At 40.8% G+C, this 21,625-nt stretch overlaps 3 protein-coding genes and 7 non-coding genes across 11 annotated transcripts; 8 read left to right on the top strand and 2 right to left on the bottom strand.

The window, feature by feature from the left end:
• The first annotated feature begins 289 nt into the window (after positions 1 to 289).
• Positions 290 to 363, top strand: trnat-agu. Its single transcript has one exon. It is a non-coding gene; the product is annotated as a tRNA-Thr (tRNA).
• Positions 364 to 834: 471 nt separating this feature from the next.
• On the top strand, positions 835 to 908 carry trnat-agu. Its single transcript has one exon. It is a non-coding gene; the product is annotated as a tRNA-Thr (tRNA).
• Positions 909 to 1,324: 416 nt separating this feature from the next.
• On the top strand, positions 1,325 to 1,398 carry trnat-agu. Its single transcript has one exon. It is a non-coding gene; the product is annotated as a tRNA-Thr (tRNA).
• Positions 1,399 to 1,860: 462 nt separating this feature from the next.
• trnat-agu lies at positions 1,861 to 1,934 on the top strand. Its single transcript has one exon. It is a non-coding gene; the product is annotated as a tRNA-Thr (tRNA).
• A 394-nt stretch (positions 1,935 to 2,328) lies between these two features.
• trnat-agu lies at positions 2,329 to 2,402 on the top strand. The gene has a single exon. It is a non-coding gene; the product is annotated as a tRNA-Thr (tRNA).
• Positions 2,403 to 2,853: 451 nt separating this feature from the next.
• On the top strand, positions 2,854 to 2,927 carry trnat-agu. Its single transcript has one exon. It is a non-coding gene; the product is annotated as a tRNA-Thr (tRNA).
• A 406-nt stretch (positions 2,928 to 3,333) lies between these two features.
• trnat-agu lies at positions 3,334 to 3,407 on the top strand. The gene has a single exon. It is a non-coding gene; the product is annotated as a tRNA-Thr (tRNA).
• A 1,413-nt stretch (positions 3,408 to 4,820) lies between these two features.
• On the bottom strand, positions 4,821 to 10,973 carry ccnc (cyclin C). The gene is made up of 12 exons (XM_035144579.2): positions 10,832 to 10,973; positions 10,365 to 10,471; positions 10,124 to 10,208; positions 9,735 to 9,804; positions 9,595 to 9,646; positions 9,421 to 9,476; positions 7,837 to 7,872; positions 7,668 to 7,759; positions 7,488 to 7,555; positions 7,295 to 7,374; positions 7,021 to 7,139; positions 4,821 to 6,589 (listed from the first exon to the last, which is right to left on the bottom strand). The coding sequence occupies exons 1-12, from the start codon at positions 10,861 to 10,863 to the stop codon at positions 6,535 to 6,537; spliced, it is 852 nt and encodes a 283-aa protein (XP_035000470.1). The 5' UTR covers positions 10,864 to 10,973; the 3' UTR covers positions 4,821 to 6,534.
• A 531-nt stretch (positions 10,974 to 11,504) lies between these two features.
• On the top strand, positions 11,505 to 15,368 carry ngs (notochord granular surface). The gene is made up of 11 exons (XM_047338224.1): positions 11,505 to 11,729; positions 12,197 to 12,362; positions 12,578 to 12,727; positions 12,842 to 12,961; positions 13,052 to 13,147; positions 13,838 to 13,972; positions 14,191 to 14,301; positions 14,386 to 14,496; positions 14,615 to 14,739; positions 14,840 to 15,133; positions 15,275 to 15,368. The coding sequence occupies exons 1-11, from the start codon at positions 11,533 to 11,535 to the stop codon at positions 15,366 to 15,368; spliced, it is 1,599 nt and encodes a 532-aa protein (XP_047194180.1). The 5' UTR covers positions 11,505 to 11,532.
• Positions 15,369 to 15,906: 538 nt separating this feature from the next.
• pgm3 (phosphoglucomutase 3) lies at positions 15,907 to 21,491 on the bottom strand. 2 transcript variants are annotated; one of them, XM_035144677.2, is made up of 13 exons: positions 21,383 to 21,491; positions 20,157 to 20,365; positions 19,799 to 19,983; positions 19,375 to 19,442; positions 19,106 to 19,239; positions 18,799 to 18,994; positions 18,129 to 18,286; positions 17,958 to 18,041; positions 17,758 to 17,856; positions 17,543 to 17,662; positions 17,290 to 17,412; positions 16,560 to 16,733; positions 15,907 to 16,451 (listed from the first exon to the last, which is right to left on the bottom strand). In XM_035144677.2, exons 2-13 carry the CDS (start codon positions 20,361 to 20,363, stop codon positions 16,362 to 16,364), a joined length of 1,638 nt encoding a protein of 545 aa, XP_035000568.1. In that variant the 5' UTR covers positions 20,364 to 20,365; positions 21,383 to 21,491; the 3' UTR covers positions 15,907 to 16,361. The 2 variants fall into 2 exon arrangements, with proteins under 2 accessions (XP_035000568.1, XP_035000569.1); XM_035144678.2 differs by having other exon boundaries at positions 21,379 to 21,479.
• Between the last annotated feature and the right edge of the window lie 134 nt (positions 21,492 to 21,625).

Below are 21,625 nucleotides of genomic sequence, written 5' to 3'. Positions count from 1 at the left end.
AGCCTACAAAATAAAAGTGGGTGCAAAGGTGGTGTTCTGCGACATTCATGGACAAATGCCAAATACAAATAACTACACGATGTCCTATTCAGAGTTTGTATTAGATATAGTGCAAGGCTGTGTAAAGAAAACAATAAATGCATAAATTAATTAATAAATAAATAAACAATAGATAAACAGACAGACAGATGGATAGATATATAGCTGATTTATATATACACATATACATACATACATACTTACTTACTTAAATGCTGAGATATTAGTACTACCACCTCCATCATAATAAGGTGCTGTGGCTTAGCTGGTCAAAGCGCCTGTCTAGTAAACAGGAGATCCTGGGTTCAAATCCCAGCAGTGCCTCAGACAGAAACAATCTTTTAGTAATAACTATCTTAATTATAACATGTACCTATTAAAGCACTCAAACAATTACAATATAAGGAATTGCACCGTTGTTGAAATATAAGGAACTACTGTGGCACTTTGAGTGTGTACCCCCAACAGTTCCTTAAATATAACCGAGCTGCACCAAATCTCACACACTCATTGATATTAGTTTCCTAAATCTGCCTGATTTTATTCACCAAGATCGATTTTTCTCTGAGAAGACAGTGAAAATGTTGAAACACTTATTATCACACAATGTTAGAAAAGGATCTGCCCCCTGATCCAGATCTGCATCAAAATTGAATGGGTTCTTCCCTGACCAAAACCAAAACCTTCCACCAAGTTTCATGGTAATCAACCTCGATATTTTTGTGTAATTAGACTTAAAATCAAACTACCAATTAAACCAATACAAAAGCTACTGATTGCCACATCCATCATAAAGGTGCTGTGGCTTAGTTGGTCAAAGCGCCTGTCTAGTAAACAGGAGATCCTGGGTTCAAATCCCAGCAGCGCCTCAGATAGAGCCAATCTCTATTATAATATGTACTTATTAAAGAATACAAACATTTACATCGGTGAAATATGAGGAACTACAATGGCACTTCGAGTGCTTTCCCCCCCAACAGTCCCTTAAACTTAATTGAGCTCAACCAAATGTCACACACTCATTGATATTAGTTTCCTAAATCTGCCTGATTTTATTCATCAGGATCGATTTTTCTCTGAGAAGACAGTGAAAATGTTGAAACACTTATTATCTCACAATGTTAGAAAAGGATCTGCCCCTTGATCCAGATCTGCATTAAAATTGAATGGGTTCTTCCCTGACCAAAACCACAACCTTCCACCAAGTTACGGGATAATTTATCTTGTTATTTTTGTGTAATTTTACCTAAAATCAAACTACGACTAACCCCACATCTGTCATTAAGGTGCTGTGGCTTAGTTGGTCAAAGCGCCTGTCTAGTAAACAGGAGATCCTGGGTTCAAATCCCAGCAGCGCCTCAGATAGAGCCAATCTCTTAGTACCAACTATCTTAATTATCACATGTACCTATTAAGCGCTCAAACAATTACATTGTTGAAAATGCAATATAAGGAACTACTATGGCACTATGAGTGTGTACCCCCAACTGGCCCTTTTATCAAGCTGAACACAATTTCACACACTCATAGATTTTAGTTTCCTAAATGTGCCCGATTTTATCCATCAAGATCTATAAATGTTTCTCTTGGAAGACAGTGAAAATGTGGAGAAACATCATATCTCACAATGCCAGAAAAGAATCTTCCCCCTGATCCATATAGGCATCAAAATGTTATGGATTCTTCCCTGACTAAAACCACAACCTTCCACCAGGTTTCAGGGTAATCTACCTCGATATTTTTGTGTAATTAGACTTAAAATCAAACTAGCAATTAAACCAATACACAAACTACTATTACTAATCCCACATCCATCATTAAGGTGCTGTGGCTTAGTTGGTCAAAGCGCCTGTCTAGTAAACAGGAGATCCTGGGTTCAAATCCCAGCAGCGCCTCAGATAGAACCAATCTCTATTATAACATGTACTTATTAAAGTATACAAACATTTACATTGGTGAAATAAAGGAACTACAATGGCACTTGAGTAGTTTCCAACAGTCCTTAAACTTAATTGAGCTCAACCAAATGTCACACACTCATTGATATTAGTTTCTAAATCTGCCTGATTTTATTCATCAGGATCGATTTTCTCTGAGAAGACAGTGAAAAAACTTATTATCTCACAATGTTAAAAGGATCTCCCCTTGATCCAGATCTGCATTAAAATTGAATGGGTTCTTCCTGACCAAAACCACAACCTTCCACCAAGTTATGGGATAATTTATCTTGTTATTTTTGTGTAATTTTACCTAAAATCAAACTACGACTAACCCCACATCTGTCATTAAGGTGCTGTGGCTTAGTTGGTCAAAGCGCCTGTCTAGTAAACAGGAGATCCTGGGTTCAAATCCCAGCAGCGCCTCAGATAGAGCCAATCTCTTAGTACCAACTATCTTAATTATCACATGTACCTATTAACTCAAACAATTACATTGGAAAATGCAATATAGGAACTACTATGGCACTTGAGTGTGTACCCCAACTGTCCTGTTATCAAGCTGAACACAATTTCACACACTCATACATTTTAGTTTCCTAAATGTGCCCGATTTTATCCATCAAGATCTATAAATGTTTCTCTTGGAAGACAGTGAAAATGTGGAGAAACATCATATCTCACAATGCCAGAAAGAATCTTCCCCCTGATCCATATAGGCATCAAAATGTTATGGATTCTTCCTGACTAAAACCACAACCTTCCACCAGGTTTCAGGGTAATCTACCTCTATATTTTTGTGTAATTAGACTTAAAATCAAACTAGCAATTAAACCAATACACAAACTACTATTACTAATCCCACATCCATCATTAAGGTGCTGTGGCTTAGTTGGTCAAAGTGCCTGTTTAGTAAACAGGAGATCCTGGGTTCAAATCCCAGCAGCGCCTCAGATAGAACCAATCTCTATTATAACATGTACTTATTAAAGTATACAAACATTTACATTGGTGAAATATAAGGAACTACAATGGCACTTCGAGTAGTTTCCCCCAACAGTCCCTTAAACTCAATTGAGCTCAACCAAATCTCACACACTCATTGATATTAGTTTCCTAAATCTGCCTGATTTTATTCATCAGGATCGATTTTTCTCTGAGAAGACAGTGAAAAAACTTATTATCTCACAATGTTAGAAAAGGATCTGCCCCTTGATCCAGATCTGCATTAAAATTGAATGGGTTCTTCCCTGACCAAAACCACAACCTTCCACCAAGTTACGGGATAATTTATCTTGTTATTTTTGTGTAATTTTACCTAAAATCAAACTACGACTAACCCCACATCTGTCATTAAGGTGCTGTGGCTTAGTTGGTCAAAGCGCCTGTCTAGTAAACAGGAGATCCTGGGTTCAAATCCCAGCAGCGCCTCAGATAGAGCCCATCTCTTAGTACCAACTATTTTAATTATCACATGTACCTATTAAGTACTCAAACAATTACATTGTTGAAAATGCAATATAAGTAACTACTATGACACTATGAGTGTGTACCCCCAACTGTCCCTGTTATCGAGCTGAACAGAATTTCACACACTCATAGATTTTAGTTTCCTAAATGTGCCCAATTTTATCCATCAAGATCCATAAATGTTTCTCTTGGAAGAGAGTGAAAATGTTTACATGTTTGTACTGCAATGGCACTTTGTATGTGTGTACCCCCAACAGTCCTTTAAATTTAATCGAGCTGCACCAAATCTCACACGCTCGTTGCTTTTAGTTCCCTAATTGTGCCAGATTTTATCCATCAAGATCCACGAGTTATTCTCTGGGGAAATAGTAAAACCTTATGATAAAACACGCTAATTCAAAATGTTAAAGAAAGTAAAAAAGTAAAAACTCGGATCTATCCCCTGCACTGGATTCTCTTAAAAATTCAATGAGTTCTTTCCTCTCCCATACCACATCCATCAAGTTTCGTGATAATCCGTTCTGTTATTTTTGTGTCATCTTGTCTACAAACACATATACAAACTACTACAACTACACCAAGGTGCTGTGGCTTAGCTGGTCAAAGCGCCTGTCTAGTAAACAGGAGATCCTGGGTTCAACTCCCAGCAGTGCCTGACAATGAAACCCTTTTTCAATAATAATGCTGATCTCATTTACAACTAATATTAGAACAGACAAACAAACATTAACATGAGTGAAATATATATATATGTAATTTAGCAAGAGAGGAGTGTAATAGTCACACAGACACTCACCTCATCTTTCAAGGTGCATAATTTATTTTGATTATTTAGTACTATTCACATTAATGTGTGCTATGTCTAGTCCCCCAGTTTTATTGTTCTCCTACTGCAATCTAATGTCGTCAGGGATTTTGCACGTGCTTTTGTTTCTCCATTCACTGTGAACGTTACAGGTTTTATTTTGAAGGACACCGTGTATCGTGTATTATTTTTTCCGCTGCTCTCGGTTTGCTTCATGCAGCTGAAGTGACGTCACGAGGGAACGGCAGTACCCCATGGTACAAACACCTAGAGGCAGCTACTGGTAAATACACCCTCTGGTGTTATTCAACCATTTCACTTGTAATTTCTAAATCCTAACCGAGGGAAAACGTTGAATTTAAATTGAGTAATCTTTCTACTTTACCTCAAAGTTCTTGGTTATTAAAAGTTCAGGCTTTTCATGTGAAAACTGTTATGAAACATATTCTTTGAGTGGACCACTAGAGGTCCTACCACAGCCACTGTGTTGAAGTGACATTGAGCACAACATCCTGGAAGATTCTCCAAAGTCCATTACATATTGTACGAGCATGACATAAGAGCTTGAATAACAGCAGTGACCCACTTTTAATTCATCACATCTTACATTTTATTATCATAATTGATCCTCAAAATATGATCCAACATAAGACTTTCAAGTAAAACTAATTTGGGGGAAAAATTTTAAAATCAGAAATAGTAGTATTCTTTTAGTTGGGTTGAGCCCTTTTTATTTTTTATTGCCCAATCACGAGAACACTCATGTAACAGATGGAGGATGCCGCAGGGGAGGAAAATGTCAGATGAAGGCGGGGTCGAACTCTCTTCAAGGATTCACTGTGTCCTCAGTAGTTACATGGGAGTGGCCTTTAACAAGATGTAAATATCCCCGTTAATGTGGGACAAGTAAACAGGAGAAAGGATGACAGCAAATCAAATTAATACTTGAATCCTAAAATACATTTTACAATGTGCTGTTATGAAGGGTTTCCTCTGTGACCAGCAGCTTGTATTTTGTTAGGCTTTCGAGCACCTTCTTTCGAGCGCACACACACACATACACACACACACACACACACATACACACACACACACACACACACACACACACACACACCACACACACACACACACACACACACACACACACACACACACACACACACACACACACACACACACACACACACACACAGCCACAATTCAGTGATTAAATATATGGCAGAAGGTAAATTAAAAATAACAATGTACAACCCAAAGTTTATAGACAAATCTAAAACGATTGTAATTTGCATTTATCCCCCTAAAAAAGCCTCGGCTAAATATAAACAAAAAAATATCGCTCTACACGAGTTCTACAACTAAAGCAGAATAAAGGGACAATTATTTACAATAAAAATAATCAGCTTTAATAAGTGAATCATGATGGTGAAATTAATTGGGACACTTCCATCTGAAGCGCGAGCCAGAAGCTAAACCGGCACATGATTTCCATTAAAGTTTCCTTAATAAGGCAAAGACACGACAGAGATAAAATAAAAAGGAGTACAAAGCTATTTACAACAGGGAGGAAGGAGGTGGAGCCATCATGATTCAAAAGAGTAAAGTCTAAGACGAGTCGCTTTGGGGATTTTCACGATCGACCATCGGAGCACAGGGCCGTCCAATCACACCACAGTTGCACAGGGTGATATCCAATCAGACCCAACAGCACAGGATCAAATACATTTACAGAGAAGACTACTGCACTATAGTCCCTGAGGAATGAAAACCCACACAGACTGGCCGCTGACGTGTTCTACACACACACTCACACACACAGTACAAGTGATCAAGTTTTGTTTCTCTAATCCCAGGGGGCAGCGTATGAAAGGACTCGCTCTCCTGGGCTATTCAAGGACGTCAGGATCATCACAATGACAAAGTTTAAAGCCCCATATTCGTGGCCTCCCCCTCCCACAAAATGTTCATCAGTTTCAGTTCATTTCAAGTCTGCAGCAGAGGAGCTCGGCGTCATCGAGACGAATAAGCTCCTGTAACCATCTGTTCAATGTTCGATCCATAAACCCACAATGATCAGAGAAGGGGAAAGTGAGGGTATGGCTCTCTTGACTTTGCTGGGGGGGGGGGGTGTCCGCTGAAGATGAGGGGACATCTCGATCAGTGATTTTTCCAAACGGACATTGCAAAGTTTGTGCTGTGTGACATTTTTTGTTTAAAAAAGAAGGTCCACCCCCCTCTCGACATCAAGACTATTGATGCCCGTGGAAACGCAGACCCGCGCTAAGACTGGCTGTAAGAGTTGCTTTGGTTCCCGTTGGAGCTCTGGTCGCTCTCACTGGAGACAAGACAGAGAGAGAGACATGGAAGTGTGATTAAATATAACTGCAGCGACGTGGAACCAAAAAGGTTTAAACTCATTAGCATGCCTGCATTTACTCCGAAAAAACATTTCAATGAGTTCCAATCCAACATGAAACCAGGTAAATGCAGCTTTATGCTGTTTTCAAATGGTTTATTTACTGTATATACACTTATTTAAAATGTGTGGCTCAAGCTGCGTATTTAGAGAGAAAACTAACAGAGCCTGACGCCCACCTGACAAGAATTCTGTTATTGTGTCTGAACCCAACATTAACCCGAATATCATTTCTAAATTCCAGGGCTCAGTCAGGTATCCACAGTCTATCTGGCCATACTACATCAAATAAAATATGCATGTACTCTATATAACAATAGATGAAACGTACAGAACCACATCAGATTTACCTATTAGGAGGAGGTTTGGGTTTAGGCATCTTGTTGAGCACAGCAGCTATTTCCTTTCTGTCATCAAAGTTCTTCCACTGGTCGTAGAGCTTCAGAATCACACGGATGATCTCCAAGATCTTGAAAGAAAACACATGTCAACAAAATGTTACATCTTTTTGAACTATTGTCTCCACTGCCTACCCACTATTTCCAGTGGAGCTCCATCTGTATCCGCACGTTTCCTGTATATGCAACATTGAACATAAATGAACCGAGCAGAGGTGAGTCTTACTTTGTCCATGTCAACAGAGAGCTCTGCAAACCACTGCCTGGCATCTTTCTGCTGAACCACACAGGCAACATGCAGACAGGCTGTGTGCAGAGAACAAGAACATCTCATCATATTGCATCTGATAAAAAACTAATTTCAAGTCGGTAACTATGTTACACAGCAGCGATGAGAAATGCAAGGGGACAGATCTTACCCAGGGCGATCATGAAGGGGGGGTAGAGGAGACACAGATCAGTCCTGTACGTGTCATTCACTATTCGCCTGGTACAGACACACAGCAGCACAGTGAGTTCATGTAGCACTTTTTGAATTAAAACTTTTTCCAGATAAAAACATTACTACAGCAACAGATCAATGACAGACAGTGTCGTACCAGGCCAGAGGCAGCAGCATGTCCTCCTGGCCCATATCCTGCACATACTGCAGCAGTGGTCTGTACGGGTGGTACACGATCAGGCAGCAGTCCTGAAACAGGAAGTTAGATCAGTGATCAGTGGTGAAGACAAACTCAGGAGCAACGATACAAATCTTTTTCTACTCACCATCAACTCCAGAAGGTAGAACTCACATTCTAATATCTGTAAAGACACAAAATTTATTTGTATTTTCAGACTAGTTAAACAATGTTAAAATGTATGTGTTTCTTTCATAGTTTGCAACACAGGTAAACATAATATTATGCAACAAACTGCTGTGATGTTGTGTCACATAAGCTGAGCTTTGTAAAAGTGCATCTGGACATTTTTCCTTTGACAAATAAAGAATGTAACAGGGGATTTTCTGGGTGAGACGCTTCACAACAACAACAACAACAACAACAACGACATTTCTGGAACATTCAGGCAAGGTGTAGAGTAGAGACAGGACATGATGTATAAATTCTGCTGCGCAAAACATTTTTGTTTACAGCGCATCGACACCCGCATTGGTTCTTACAGTCCTCGAATCTTGTCTTTCTAAGTAAACATTATTTTTGGCATATTCTACGTGTATGAAACCTGTTTTCTCAACTTGACTTACCAGATAAAGGAACAAAGATAAACACAAGTATTATTGTGACTATCCAAGTGGAATTGGCCTTGCAAATCCAATTGCTACCGGCGTTTGCTTTTACAATATCTGCAGAGTGGACATGAAATATTATGTTCAGGAGTTGCAGCACTGCGCTAACTCATTCGCTACTATGTGAGCCGGCCCCTCCTTTTATCGCTGCACAGTGGCTCTCTATAAATAATCATTTACACAGCTTTCTGGACAGGCATCGTGTCAGGACAGCCCCAGTGACGTCCTGGCAACTCGGTGAAGATGCTTCATAAATAAAATCCTGTGCTTGGCACCAAAGTGAGAGCTGCTGCGCACAGAGAATTTATGCCCGCACTTGTACGTGGGGGGCCACGGTCGAAGCAACAGAGGTTTTATCACATGACTGCGAACATTAGCAGTGGAATCTCACATAATGATAGACACCAGTGTGGTAACACTGTGCTGGTATGCTGTAATGTAGCATACCAGTGCATAAATAACCCTGCCAAGGAAGCAGGCAAACAAAACAACTAGCATAGACATCCATTAAGTTATATATATATTTGGAATTATTTAACTGGTGTTAAAGTTTTTTTTCCTGTGATAATATTAAGCAAAAACTACTGAACCAATTTTGTTGAAACTTGGTGGAAGGGTGGGGTACAGACCAAGGACAAACCCATTAAGATTTGGAGCAGATACAGTAATTTATTTTCCGCTGTCTTTGACATTGTGACATAGGGCGTTAGCCTTGGCGGAGGTATGTGCCCTTGTAGTTTTTCTCCGTTTTAGTGTGCGCGCACTAAACCTTGGTTTGAAGCACAGTCTACGAAACCATCTCTTTATCTTTGATTTTACCCTGACCTCCACTCAAGCCCCACCCTCAAACCAAACAGACATTTGCACACTAATTAGGCACATCTCTTTGTCATTGTGTTATCAAAACTGCTGACAGGGTGGTTACTTTACCATCATCTTGTATTTTTCCTGTTAAATGAATATCATTTAGTGAATAGAAGCACATTGCATTTAGAGTGACTCACTGCAGATAACAACAACTAAATCCCCAAAATTGCAACCTGCTATAAAGATGTTTTACTCACATGATTCATTCTGTAAGGAAACTCCTTTGGGAAGGCGTAGGAAAATCTAGTCTTTACTGTTCCAGAAAAAAAAAAGAACATTATAATATAAAAGTGTCCATTGCAGTGAAAAACACATTTTGACAGATCTGAAGAGTTGTGCTATAAAATATATTACGGAGTGTTATTACTTACACACAGATGTTGCTGCAGAGATCAACCTGGTATTGGATACAACTCCAAATTCCTGAAAGGAGAATACATTATTAAGTTAAATACAACAAAACATAAAATGTAAAATTGTGGCCTTACTATCAACACAGAAACGTACATACCTCAACTTTGGAAGCAAGGAAAACACACGTAGGTGCCATGAGCACTGGGTCTATACTTTTCAGGGAGTACCTGCAAACAAGAAGAGATGAATGTATATCAACTTATAGGATGGATCCCATGAAGAACTCTTAAATACAAACTGAGACAAGATCTCACTGGACTTCAACAGCAACAATAACTTCACATAAAGAGGAATGGCAAAGTGCCCACAAGAGTTTGAAACCACAACCTTCCCTCAGGAGCAAAAATCTGCCTTTAAACTTAACAGAAATAATAATGTGATATTCATCATCATAAGTACCGACATTGAATCTATTCCACACATCACCATGAGAAATACATATTGTAAGATTGAGATATTAGTTGGTTAGCTCTTCCTCTCTCTTACCTGGCATAGAAGCGTTTGAAATAGACAGTTGCCGTGGCGATCACCTGCTGCCTCAGCTTCAGGTGTTCCCCTAAAGCCTGGATCACTGAGAGAGATGGAAGAATATGTTCAAGTTATTCTATCTTTAAATGTTAACAGCACAGCATCTAATACACGTGATTGTCACTTCTGTGGAAACCATATCACCAATCCTGAGTTTAGTTACCTCAAGACATTATTGTAAACAAACATGATCATGTACCATTGGCAAAGAAGATCTGCAGTTTCCAGTACTCCTCCTCTGTGAGAAACTTCAGGTCCTTCTGTCGCTCTTTCATCAGGTCCTGTTTATCCAGAACCCACTGCAAACTGTACAAGAAGAAATAAATACACATCTCTTGTTATTTATCACTTCATTAACCTGTGAGCAGCCGGGCTAGCGGGTAGCACAACAGCATCACTATCAATACCACTGTGCTAGCCAAACATGCTGCTATCGCGTAGCGTGAAAGCTAAAACAGGAAGATAGTCTGTTGAAGCATTTTAAACACTAACATAAAAGTGTGTTTTCTTTCTGTTCGTGTGATTCAAACAACAACAACAGGAGGAGTTCAAATGAAGCGGCTAGCTAACGCTGCCGCACACACACACACACAGCTAGGCCTCACAACAAACATGACGACACGCGAGATAGAAACGTAACACTTGAAGTTTTCGGTAAAAACTTACTAATGAGAACTTTGCCAGAAGTTTCCCGCCATGTCGCAGCAGCCGCGGTGGAGAAAAGCACTTTTTTAATGTTGTTTCTTTCCGACAAAGAAAGTGAACACCACCGGAAAAGAGCTCAGCAGACACTGGAGCAACAGGGAAACGTGTCCGGAATCGCAGCGGAAAGGTTCCGGAATTTTATTTCCGCACCCTCCAAATAAAATGGTTTGAATTCATGTTTGACTTGTTCTTATTAAATTAAAAACACAAGTATTAGTTATTTGAATTGGGTAAAAAACTGAAATGTGTTTGCCGGTGTTTGATAACAGGATGGAGGGACAGATGAGTGGTTTGGTGGGTGGGTGTACTGACATGTGCTATTAAATGAAATATCTCCAACTATATGAGCAAAACACCCACTACCACATTATGAGTAAATGTACAGTCACATATGCAGTTTAAAAGTACTGCATGGCATCATGTGGAGAGGATTTCACATTTATATAAAATTCCTTCATACACCACCTTTAATAAATCCATTTCTTGGCATAACTGTGATAAATGTTTGTAGCGACGCTCACGCTGGGGTTGGGGAGGTTCAACATTCCTCTGCGGTGCTGAGGGTGGGGCTGAGGAGGATATAAAGACCCCACCACAGGCCGAAGGTGTGAGTGACCAGATTAGTCTTCTTGAAGTTTCAACAGCTACAGCCAGAGGTCAACATGAGCCGCAGTCCAGAGAGGATGTCCTCATACCGCCGTCACTTTGAGGGCACCTTGGCCGCCTCGTCTGTCCAACAGCTCCGGGTGTCCAGTCCCTCTCCCACCCGCAGGGACACCCGCCACCGGTCGGTCAGCTTCACCCGGAGTGGAGGGGCGGTGGGGCGCAGGGCCCTCTCCAATAAGACCCGCATGACCAGGTGGGTCCCCTGTACTATTTAAACTCTAGACAGTATTCACATTTTAAATAATATAAGTATTAACACTTAAAGGTTCAGTGTGTAAGATTTAGGTAAAAGGGGTCTATTGGCAGAAAGTGAATATAAAATATAAAATAACCCTAGTGATGTTTTCACCAGTGTGTTTCATCCAAATTGTATGAATTGTTGTATTCTTTACCCAAGAATGTGCCCTTCATATTTAAATAATTAATATCTAAATACTTTATATTTACATCGGGAGCGGGTCCTCTCTATGTAGGCCACCATATGTTTTACAGTAGTCCAAACTGGACAAACTAAACCTACCACAGGTTCTCTTTCACACTTGGCTTCTTCCATGAATATTAAGCATCTTATTGATCGATCAACCTTTGGGAAATAGAACAAATTTATTGAATCAAAACGATGAATAATGCGTTGGATATTACTTCTGCTCCTGTCTGCAGCAGTGCGAGTTTGGGAGCGCTGTGCTTTGGTATGTCCATGGGGCTCGGACCAAAACTGGACCTGGATGCGGCTGCAGCAGAGAACCAGGCCTTTATGGTGACTCGAACCAATGAGAGGCAGGAGATGGTGGCCCTCAATGATCGCCTGGCGGCTTACATTGAAAAGGCAAGAGGCCACTCAGCAGATACATAGACACAATTTTATACTGACAGTCTCAGCAAAAGCACTTGAACTTTGAAATCTGACTTAATTTTGTCCTTTTACACCAACTACTCCCAAATGCAGGAAATGATCTGAAGCAGTAAAAGGAAGAGTAATACAGTTACTGACCCTTTAACTTGTGATGATGACGTTTGCCTGTTTGTTGTTCCCTCCTGTAGGTGCGAACGCTGGAGTCCCAAAACAAGCTGCTGGAGGTTGAGATCGAGACCCTGAAGGGTCGCCACCTCCGACCATCGGGCCTCAGGCAGCTGTACGAGTCTCAGCTGAAGGAACTCAACAGGGAGGCTGGACAGATGAGAAATCAGAGGGTGAGTGGGGCTGACGCTGATCATGCTTTGTTCAGAGGTCTCTTTGTTTCTCTTCTCCACTCCACTTTCTGTTCATTTTAACAGTTTGACCGCTGTGTTTCTGCTCTATTACAGGACATGTCTGTGGCAGCCAAGGATGCAATGCTGGGCCAGTTGGATGCGCTGAAGGCCAAATATGAAGAAGCTGTGGAGGCCCGGAAAAAGACGGAGCACGACATCGATTCACTACGTCCAGTAAGACACAGCAGAGGGTGAAGCTGTAATTCAAAAGAACAAATTATTTTTTATTTAAATTAACCATCAAAACCTCATGTTGTGTCCCAGGATGTGGATAAAGCCACCTCAGGCCGGATCACTCTGGAGAAGCACCAGGAGAACCTGGAGACTGAGCTGGCCTTCCTGCAGAGAATTCACAAGGAGGTACGTGTCTGTCCATGAACTTCATTCTGTGTATGAGTCAGTGTCTGGTGGCTGGCATGCTTTCAGTTTCGTCATTACTGGTTTAATGGGCTTGTAATTATTGCTATGACAGATTACATTCAAATCGAGGTCTTGTTGATGGATTGAGTGAGTAAGACCATGCTCATGGTATTTATGAGTGTGGTGTGAAGCTAAAGGGGGAAGCTGTGACGAGCCTGTAGTGTGGAGTGAACCCTCCTCAGAGACTTTCTTTCATATTTCTGTGTTTTATTTCTTGTGAAAGGTTATATAGACCACCATTCTAGTTTACATTATTTTGTAATGCAAGCCCAGTGGCGGATCTAGAATTTTTTCTAAATCGGGGGCCATAAAGGGTCAATTCTATGTCCAACATCCATATACAGTTCCTGATTCAGTAAGGTGCACATTTAAGTGATTTAATGTCAGCTCTATAGCTTTGAGTCAAAGTCACAAATCATTGAGTATATTTTGACAGTTGTTCCTTGATCAAGCACTTCAAAAAATGGTAGAAAGTAAAAAAATGTCATTTTTTTGGTTAGTATAATCAGTACGTGACTAGTTTATTTAAAAAGAATCGAAAGAAATTCATAAATTACAGTGTTTTACTGCTGTGTACATTGCTTTTCTTTTAACTCTGGTTGTTTTTTGTTGTTTATGATTCACTGAAAGGAAATTGAGGAGCTCATGCAGCAGATCTACTCAGCAACCTCCAGGGTGGACATCACCTTTGGCCTCCCAGACCTCTCCTCTGCTCTGAGACAGATTCAGTCTCAGTACGACAGCATCGCCGCCAAAAACCTGCAGGTATGGTGCAACAGTGAAACTGCAATATGTTCAGACTTTGGAGGATTTGGCTTTTATCATGTATCAGTGCACTTTCTACGCCCAAAAGTCCCAAAACACGCTCAGCCAAAGGGACTTCTAGAAAAACAATGATGTCTTTGGCACATGTAAAAATCATGTAAGACTATAAAAAGGTATTTTAATTTATTAAACTGCATTTCATGTTTGTTCCTCCACAGGAAATGGATACTTGGTACAAGACAAAGTTTCAGGACCTGACCAACGCCACCACCAAACATGTTCAGAGTGTTCGAAGCGTGAGAGAGGAAATCGCAGGCTATAAGAAGGATGTGAGTCCGATTTTCTGTTGTTGTTTGTGGCTGGCACTGTCCTTTCCCAGCCTAAAAAAGCTGCATGTATTTGTGTGAGTTTAGCTCCTCAACAAGGAGCGTGAATTGGAGGCAATGAAGACAAGGAACGAGTATTTGGAGGTTCAGATCCGTGATGCAGCTGCGAAATACAAAAAGGAGGAGGAGGATTTACAGGTAGGATGAAGTAATAATTTCATTCCTATCCATACATTTACATCATGTATACTTTTTGGTCGTCATGACGCCTGAACCACCTTAAAATAAATTTGTTCTGTTCTATCTGTTGCAACAGGAGCGTATAGAATCTATTAAATTGGATCTGAATGTGACGAAGGGGAAGATAGCTATGCTGCTGAGGGAATATCAGGAACTGCTGAGTGTAAAGATGGCTCTGGAGATCGAGATCACCACCTACAGGTGAACAAAACATTGGCATACACTTAAGTTTTAAGTGGTAGAGAATTATCTATATATCTTTCTCTATCAGGGTTATATAACGTCATTATCTATTGTGCAGGAAGCTGATCGAAGGGGAGGACAGCCGTCTGAGCACCATGGTTTGTAACCTGTCCCTGACTGGGGGCCTGTCCCTAACTTCCAGTGTTAGTATGCAAGCGGCCTCAGCTTCAGCTCTAAAAGCAACGACTTCAAAGCTGGATGAGGTCCCCAGTGACAAGAGCAGCAGCGGGGCTGAGAAGCCGATAGACGCCGGCAGACCGCGAGTGGAGGTCGTCTCATCGGACACCCAGACAGATGGTAGCTTAGGGGATCAGGCCACAGAGATGTCGGAGAGGAAGACACTTCTCATCAGGTAGAGGGGGATTGTGACACAGAAATACGACAAACCAACAACAACTAACTGTGATAGTGTACAAACATACCCTTAAGTGGCCAAACGGTACAGTCAAACTCTCTTAATCTTTTTCTTCTACCCGTTTCCCTTTTTTCCCAGAACAGTTAAGACAGATGATGACACGTACGAGAGCAACACACAGGAGCGCACCATCATCATTTCTGGAGCAGCTGATGACACGGATGAAGAATAATCCAAGTCCCACTTGCTGACTTTGCTGTACACCACTTCCTGTCATGTCAAATTGATTCAGTGCTTTAAACACACTGTATTGCAGTGAAAGGAATTCCAACTCCAACAGCATGTTGCAATGCCCATTTATTGGTTGTGTTTATCTTCCATTGAGACTTTACACTGTGTCCTGTCACTCTGCTGCTCCACCTGCTCTTAACTCTGTCGGCCTCTACCCGCCTCTCTGCTCATTTTAACCCTCCTGTGTGTTGGGAACACGTCTTTGAAAGTAGCAAAATAAACTGCATGCAAGCATAGTTGTTGTTTTCATTTGAAATAACATATGAGTAGAGACATAACTTGAGTCTGACAAAATAGAAATATTTCCCCTGTGTGTCCTGCGTAATAGAAAATCACACAGGTACACACTTCCTTCTTTCTATTTTTCCATAGTTTATTTGACCCTAAGCAGCAGTCTGCTCCCAGCAACATTTAAGGAACTTATAACCCCCATGGAAACGTCTAATTCACTGTTTTGAAAAGCAAAGAACTCACAGTAATTATTCTGAAAGATTTGATTTATTAGGAGGCTATAACCAATGGTTAACTGAAACTCTCTCGACAACACATGTGTTAATTACATGATATATATATGGTTAAGTTGATTATTTATATTAGCTTACATAGAAACCCATAATTAGGTACATGGTTGCCTGCTGGAGATACAATAACAAGTCAAGTGTTTTACCTAAAGTTGCATAAAATCCCTTCATTGTCTCTACCAGTGTTTCCCACTTTCACAATGACAAATATCAAATAAAAAGAGAGTAAAGTGAATTACCAAGTGCAATCTGCAGTACGAACTAATTTGGCACCTCACCAAATAAGATTGTTTTGATATATCACAGCTTTATAAAAACATTATCAACTGAGATTCCTTTCAAAAAGCACCTATTAAAACGTGGATCAATATCTATACCTATCAATCTTGTGGCTGATGGGTGTAGGTGTGTGTCTAGTGCAATGGTTTGGGTTCATCTCCCACTCCCCCCGCCAGGCGATAAACAGCGAGGCTGACTTCATGTGCGAGGGCATCGGTACTCTCCTGAAAAACACACAGATTATGGTGAGTGACAGCTTTACACACAATACACTCCCATCAGTTTTTAGTCAAGGACACAAAGATCTCCCAAACAGGATGAAGATTTCTCACCTGTGTTTCTGCCTCAGCGTAAACTCTGACCACATCCTCGGTGCCGGAGGGTCGCACAAAGGAACGGGCCTGTTTGTATTTCTTCACTAAACTGTCGATGGCCTCCTGCAGCCCTGCTGGGCTCACTGCCCGCCTCTCTGCGTCCGTCGTGTCTATCACTCTGCGGTCAGATACCTGCAGAAGAAAAACAAAATAAAACAGGTACAAATACGGATACATGTACAGTGTACTACAGTGTGGAACTGGTACAGAGAGTAACACATTCATATAAAACAGCAAAAGAGATACACGCACAAGACACTGAAAGCTTAGCAGGGATACTGTATCAAACCGAAGCACTTCTTCTCGACTACAATGGTCTTGTTGAGGACTCGCAATGATTGTCATGTTGTGGTTAAGACATGACGTCGGTTAAAATCCGACAAAAAGGGCAATTCTTTGCTCATAATCTCCAATCAAAACAGTATCTTTAAATACTGCATCAAAAAATGAAACATCATTCAGAAGAAATTCTTCAGGATGTGACATGAACTGAGGACTACTCATAAAACTTCTTGTTACAACAAAATAAATCCATTACTTTTGAAATATTTTCTGTAAAATTCAAGGCCTGTTCTGCAGTAAACGTCACACTTTGAGAGGGGCAAAAGAAAAGCAATTTCCCGATAGGGTAAGCCAGGATTAACTATCAGAAGTATGATACATGGTAATACATTGAAAACATGAGTACCTTGACTTTAAGCTGCCTGTTTGGCAGGTCACTGTAGATCGCGTCCCACTGCTGGACAGTCATACCCTTGATGGTTAATATGGCTTCAATCAGCAGCATGTCAGAAATCGCATCACCTACAGTCTTTAGAAGAAATAAACACAAATAATTAGCATATATGTGTGTGTGTGTGTGTGTGTGTGTGTGTGTGTGTGTGTGTGTGTGTGTGTGTGTGTGTGTGTGTGTGTGTGTGTGTGTGTGTGTGTGTGTCTACCTGGTTAATGACGTTAATAGTGCTCTGCAGCAGGAGGGCTGCTCTCTTCCTCTCGTCGTTGGTGTTGGGGTCCTCAGTGAGCTGCTGGATCTTCTCTTCAGCCGCTTTACTGAACAACACCTAAACACAACACATAATGATACTAGATCATCTAGAATCATAGGTGCTAGATTGTGGATTATTAGAGCTGTTGTTTGTGTGTCTGATATACTCACAGTTCCGTGACCGTTGGCCTCAAAGTACACGCCAATGTCAAACTCCTGGGCTGCATGATGAAGGTGCTTCACTCCAGTTTTAGCACATCTTACTATTAACTACAGAAGGTGACAGCAGCATATATCAGCACCAACTTGAAAAATGGAAAAAGCAGTAATGCAGTGTATGTGTGTGTGTGGGTGCGTGGGTGTTTTCTCACCTTCATAGTGTTCTCCAGATAGTGTGTTGAGCTGCCGTTAGCGTAAGCGGTCTGGACCACTGCTATCTTCAAGTCTAAACCAGCCTGTTCATCCAGAGAGGAAAATGACTCGTGAAGAGTTTGCGTCTATGGGCCTGTTTATTGTTTAAATGTTCGTATATGAGAGAGTACCTGTGTGAGCAGCTCTTTGAGGTAAGTGCTGATGAGAGTAGCGATCTTGTCTCCATCCAGCAGGTGAAACTGTCCCTCAGAGTCCGTGTAGTAATAAACGATTCGGTCAGCGTCGCCGTCAAAGGAACAACCACGCTCCCCCGGGTTAATCGTTAAACCTTCAAAAGACGTGGTGAATTCAGAAAAATTGTAGAGACAGATATTAACACTAGTGGGTACATAAGTCTAGATGAAAATGTCACATGAGTTTGAGGCCAAAACTTTATTCATTAGTCCTGCAGTCGATCTTCACTCACCACGGCTCAATTACTGCAGGTCACTTTTAAAGTTTCAGAAAGAAAGCTGCAACCAACCACAGACCAAGCAAACAGCCCATTCCAGGACATTGCACTAGTAAACTACATTTGTAGAGACAGATATTGACACAAGTAGATGGTGTTGTTGGATTTCTAGGAAATAATATCATTATACATGGGTCTTGATGAAAATGTCAGCAGATCACATCTAGTTTTTCTGTCACCCCAGGTAGGAATCATAATTCGCAAGTTAATAAAATGTTCTGTCAATGCATTGCTGGATCAATAGATGTCTGTGCAATAGATGATGCTCATTAAAAACCTTTTCTGACGTGTCTCTACACTGACTGTCAGACTTTAAATCTGTGTTTTACCTGTTGGAGGTTTTTGCTGCACTTTGACGAAATCGGCTCCACATTGGTGGTTGAGCTTTCCTTTGCTGCCGTCGTTGAAGAGAGAAATCTGCAGCTCCCTCTTCAGGCGACTCTCCATCTCTCGCAACTTCAGAGCACCAATGCCATTAGCGCCATCCACAGAGAGGTGCTTCTGGTCATCAGTGCAGTTGGACGCCTACCAAAGAGGATACGATTAAGGGAAGGAGCAAAAAAAAACCCTGAAAAAACAAACACAGAGTGTGATCTGATAAAGTCAGTAAACACAAGACATGTCCTATTTTCTTACATTCTTAGTGAGCTGAATGAAGGCCTGGCACAGTTTGTGGTAGTATCCTTCCACGGTGGCATCTCCATATTTCCCCTGTGTGTTCTGACAGCAAACCATGTAGTGGAGCTGCGGAGTGGTCACCAAACCGTAGTCTGATAGGAGAGAATCAGACGACAGAAAAGGTGAGAAAAGAGGTGAGAAGAGAAAAAGACGAGAAATGAATCAAAGCAAAGCAAACAATCAAATAAGTGTAAATGAGAATATTCTAATAGTTTAATTAACCTTACCTTTGCTGTGACCATCGAGAGCACTCACTCCATCCAGAACTGCCTGTGAAAGAGCGGCACTACTGCTCCTGTAATTCAAGGGCAAATATTTAATTTGAATGAGGAGGATTAATCCAAATATTAAATGCAGGTTTAGCTGTGCAGACCCAGAGGACAATCTGTAGGATTAATATGATATTATAAAGAAGAACGAATATTTTCCCTTTTTATAAAAGTCAAGTCAAACAGGAGAAGCTCTCATGTGCACCAGTGCAGTTATTTTTTAATTGTCTGGCGAAAACTTTATAGAAGATTTGAAAAGGTCTCTAGGTATAGTAGAGACCACAATAAAAATCAATGATACTAACAGAACTTAAAAGCACTTATTTACTGCTAGATATCATCAAATTAAATATTACTCAACAAATCTGTAAAAACATTTTACCTGGTGTCTTTGCCCACAAACACATTTGCCCCCTGGCTCATGTTTATGGCCTCTTTCTCTATAATGTCTTTCAAAGCAGTGAGTAAATCGTCCTGCTCTGCGTTGGCCAGCTGTGTGGCATAGCCCTCCCACGCCGGTGTCACCATCTCTCCCATGGGGTCGACCAGCTTCACCCCATTGTCCTCCTACGCACCCCAAGAAATGGAGAGTTATGATTATGATGTGTTTGAAGGAATGTTTAAACCCCATCAGGGTGGGGTGAAACATGAATATTTTCAAATGGATGAGAATATAACTGTAAATTGTAAATAAGAATGCCACAATAATTAATTTGTCATCAAAATTATTTTTACACCACCTCTGGGTTGTGGGATGCAGTGACCATCACTCCAATGGTGGCCTTGGTCTTCTTGGAGCGGAGCGTGGCCAGAAGTCCCATCCTGAACATGATGTGGTCCAGCAGTTTGGCGTTGGTCCTGAAGCCGGCGGTGCCATATTGCAAAACCAACCCGACAGGCTTCTGGTGCTGACTGGACAGCTTTGATACTTTCGGGAACTCGGCCATGGCTGAAATACATTATAACAGACGTGAAACACAGAGCAGTCGGTGGTGGAGGAAACACTCGTGTCTTTTAGAAAAACTGTAGGGGGGTTTATTGAAGGTTTTCAACCAATCAAGTGGTCATTTGTCACATGATTTGGTCCAGGTTATTTTAGGGTTGGGCGATATGGCCAAAATCCTTATCAGGATAAAAATGTTTATATCAGTCAATATCGATAATTAGAACCGTAAATGTCACATTATCATTTATTAAATCATTATTTCTTCTAAGTGTTAAGATTTTTGCTCCTGAGTGAAGGTTGTGGTTTTAAACTTTTCTATATGGGCAGCAAATGACCAACATTTGATAAACAACAGAACACTTTACAATTCTGAGGTAGATCAATTACGTGTTTAACCTCCTCGCTGTGCTAACAGAATGCACAAGCAATATAGATATATCCTGGACTTTAGTTATATTGTTATAGTTATTTTGGGATAATTATTGATATTGTATTATTGACCAACCCAGGGTTATCTGACGTGATTTCGTAATCCTCATCATAGGTATAAACAAGGAAACAGATACTATCATGCATTTGTATGTATAATATGACAGAATAGTCATTAAAAGTATTATAGAATCATGTAAGTTATTATAGCGTTTATAGTATCAGTTCTTGGGAAATTAAAGCTGTTGTAAATATTGAGAGCACATGCACCTTGAGATAAACAAATCAGAAATGGCTCCTGAAAATACATCTTTCTTTCAGGGATAAATCGATGACACCCAACCAGCAAAGACAGACACAAACTACAGTCCAAGCAAAGTAAATAATTAACTTATCATTCTCAAGCAAGTGAATACAACATGTCAAATAAACAAGAAGACAAGAAGAGGGCAAGGTTTACAGCAAACTGCAGCTGCAGCCTGTCGCCTGCTAGAAACAACAATAACATATCGATGCGCATCACAAAGTGGAGCTGAATGCTGCTAAATGTAAACAAGTAGCAGTAGAGTTGTTTTTAATTCACTTACTTACAGAAAAGTGTTGCAGGGCTCTGAACGAGCAGCTTCCTGTTTCTCCGATTCCTCCTCTCCTCCCTGCTGACGACGTGGCCACACTTCCGCCTACGTCACGTGACGCAAGCACGTCCGGGCGTGTCTGACAGTGCGCTTTTCTGCACGAATGGTTTTTACTATGATGCAGCGGATTGATGATTTGCACTTAGTATGTTACATGCATGTTCTTAAAAATCTGCCTGTACACATATTCAGTGAATAC

This window comes from Hippoglossus stenolepis, chromosome 20, assembly GCF_022539355.2.
Source record: "Hippoglossus stenolepis isolate QCI-W04-F060 chromosome 20, HSTE1.2, whole genome shotgun sequence".
NCBI classification, from domain to species: Eukaryota; Metazoa; Chordata; class Actinopteri; order Pleuronectiformes; family Pleuronectidae; genus Hippoglossus; species Hippoglossus stenolepis.
Note: the sequence above shows the minus strand (reverse complement) of the source record. Positions and strands in the feature narration are given on the sequence as shown.

Coding starts and splice junctions, on each gene's coding strand:
- ccnc (XM_035144579.2), bottom strand. CDS start 10,863: ATGGCGGGAAACTTCTGGCAAAGTTCTCATTA. Junction 9,647..9,734: donor TCCTTGCTTCCAAAGTTGAG/GTATGTACGTTT, acceptor TTCTCCTTTCAG/GAATTTGGAGTTGTATCCAA. Junction 7,760..7,836: donor TCTACCTTCTGGAGTTGATG/GTGAGTAGAAAA, acceptor TTCCTGTTTCAG/GACTGCTGCCTGATCGTGTA.
- ngs (XM_047338224.1), top strand. CDS start 11,533: ATGAGCCGCAGTCCAGAGAGGATGTCCTCATACCGCCGTCACTTTGAG. Junction 12,728..12,841: donor GACAGATGAGAAATCAGAGG/GTGAGTGGGGCT, acceptor GCTCTATTACAG/GACATGTCTGTGGCAGCCAA. Junction 12,962..13,051: donor ACATCGATTCACTACGTCCA/GTAAGACACAGC, acceptor GTTGTGTCCCAG/GATGTGGATAAAGCCACCTC.
- pgm3 (XM_035144677.2), bottom strand. CDS start 20,363: ATGGCCGAGTTCCCGAAAGTATCAAAGCTGTCCAGTCAGCACCAGAAG. Junction 19,443..19,798: donor TTTGTGGGCAAAGACACCAG/GTAAAATGTTTT, acceptor CTTGAATTACAG/GAGCAGTAGTGCCGCTCTTT. Junction 16,734..17,289: donor ACAGGCAGCTTAAAGTCAAG/GTACTCATGTTT, acceptor TTTCTTCTGCAG/GTATCTGACCGCAGAGTGAT.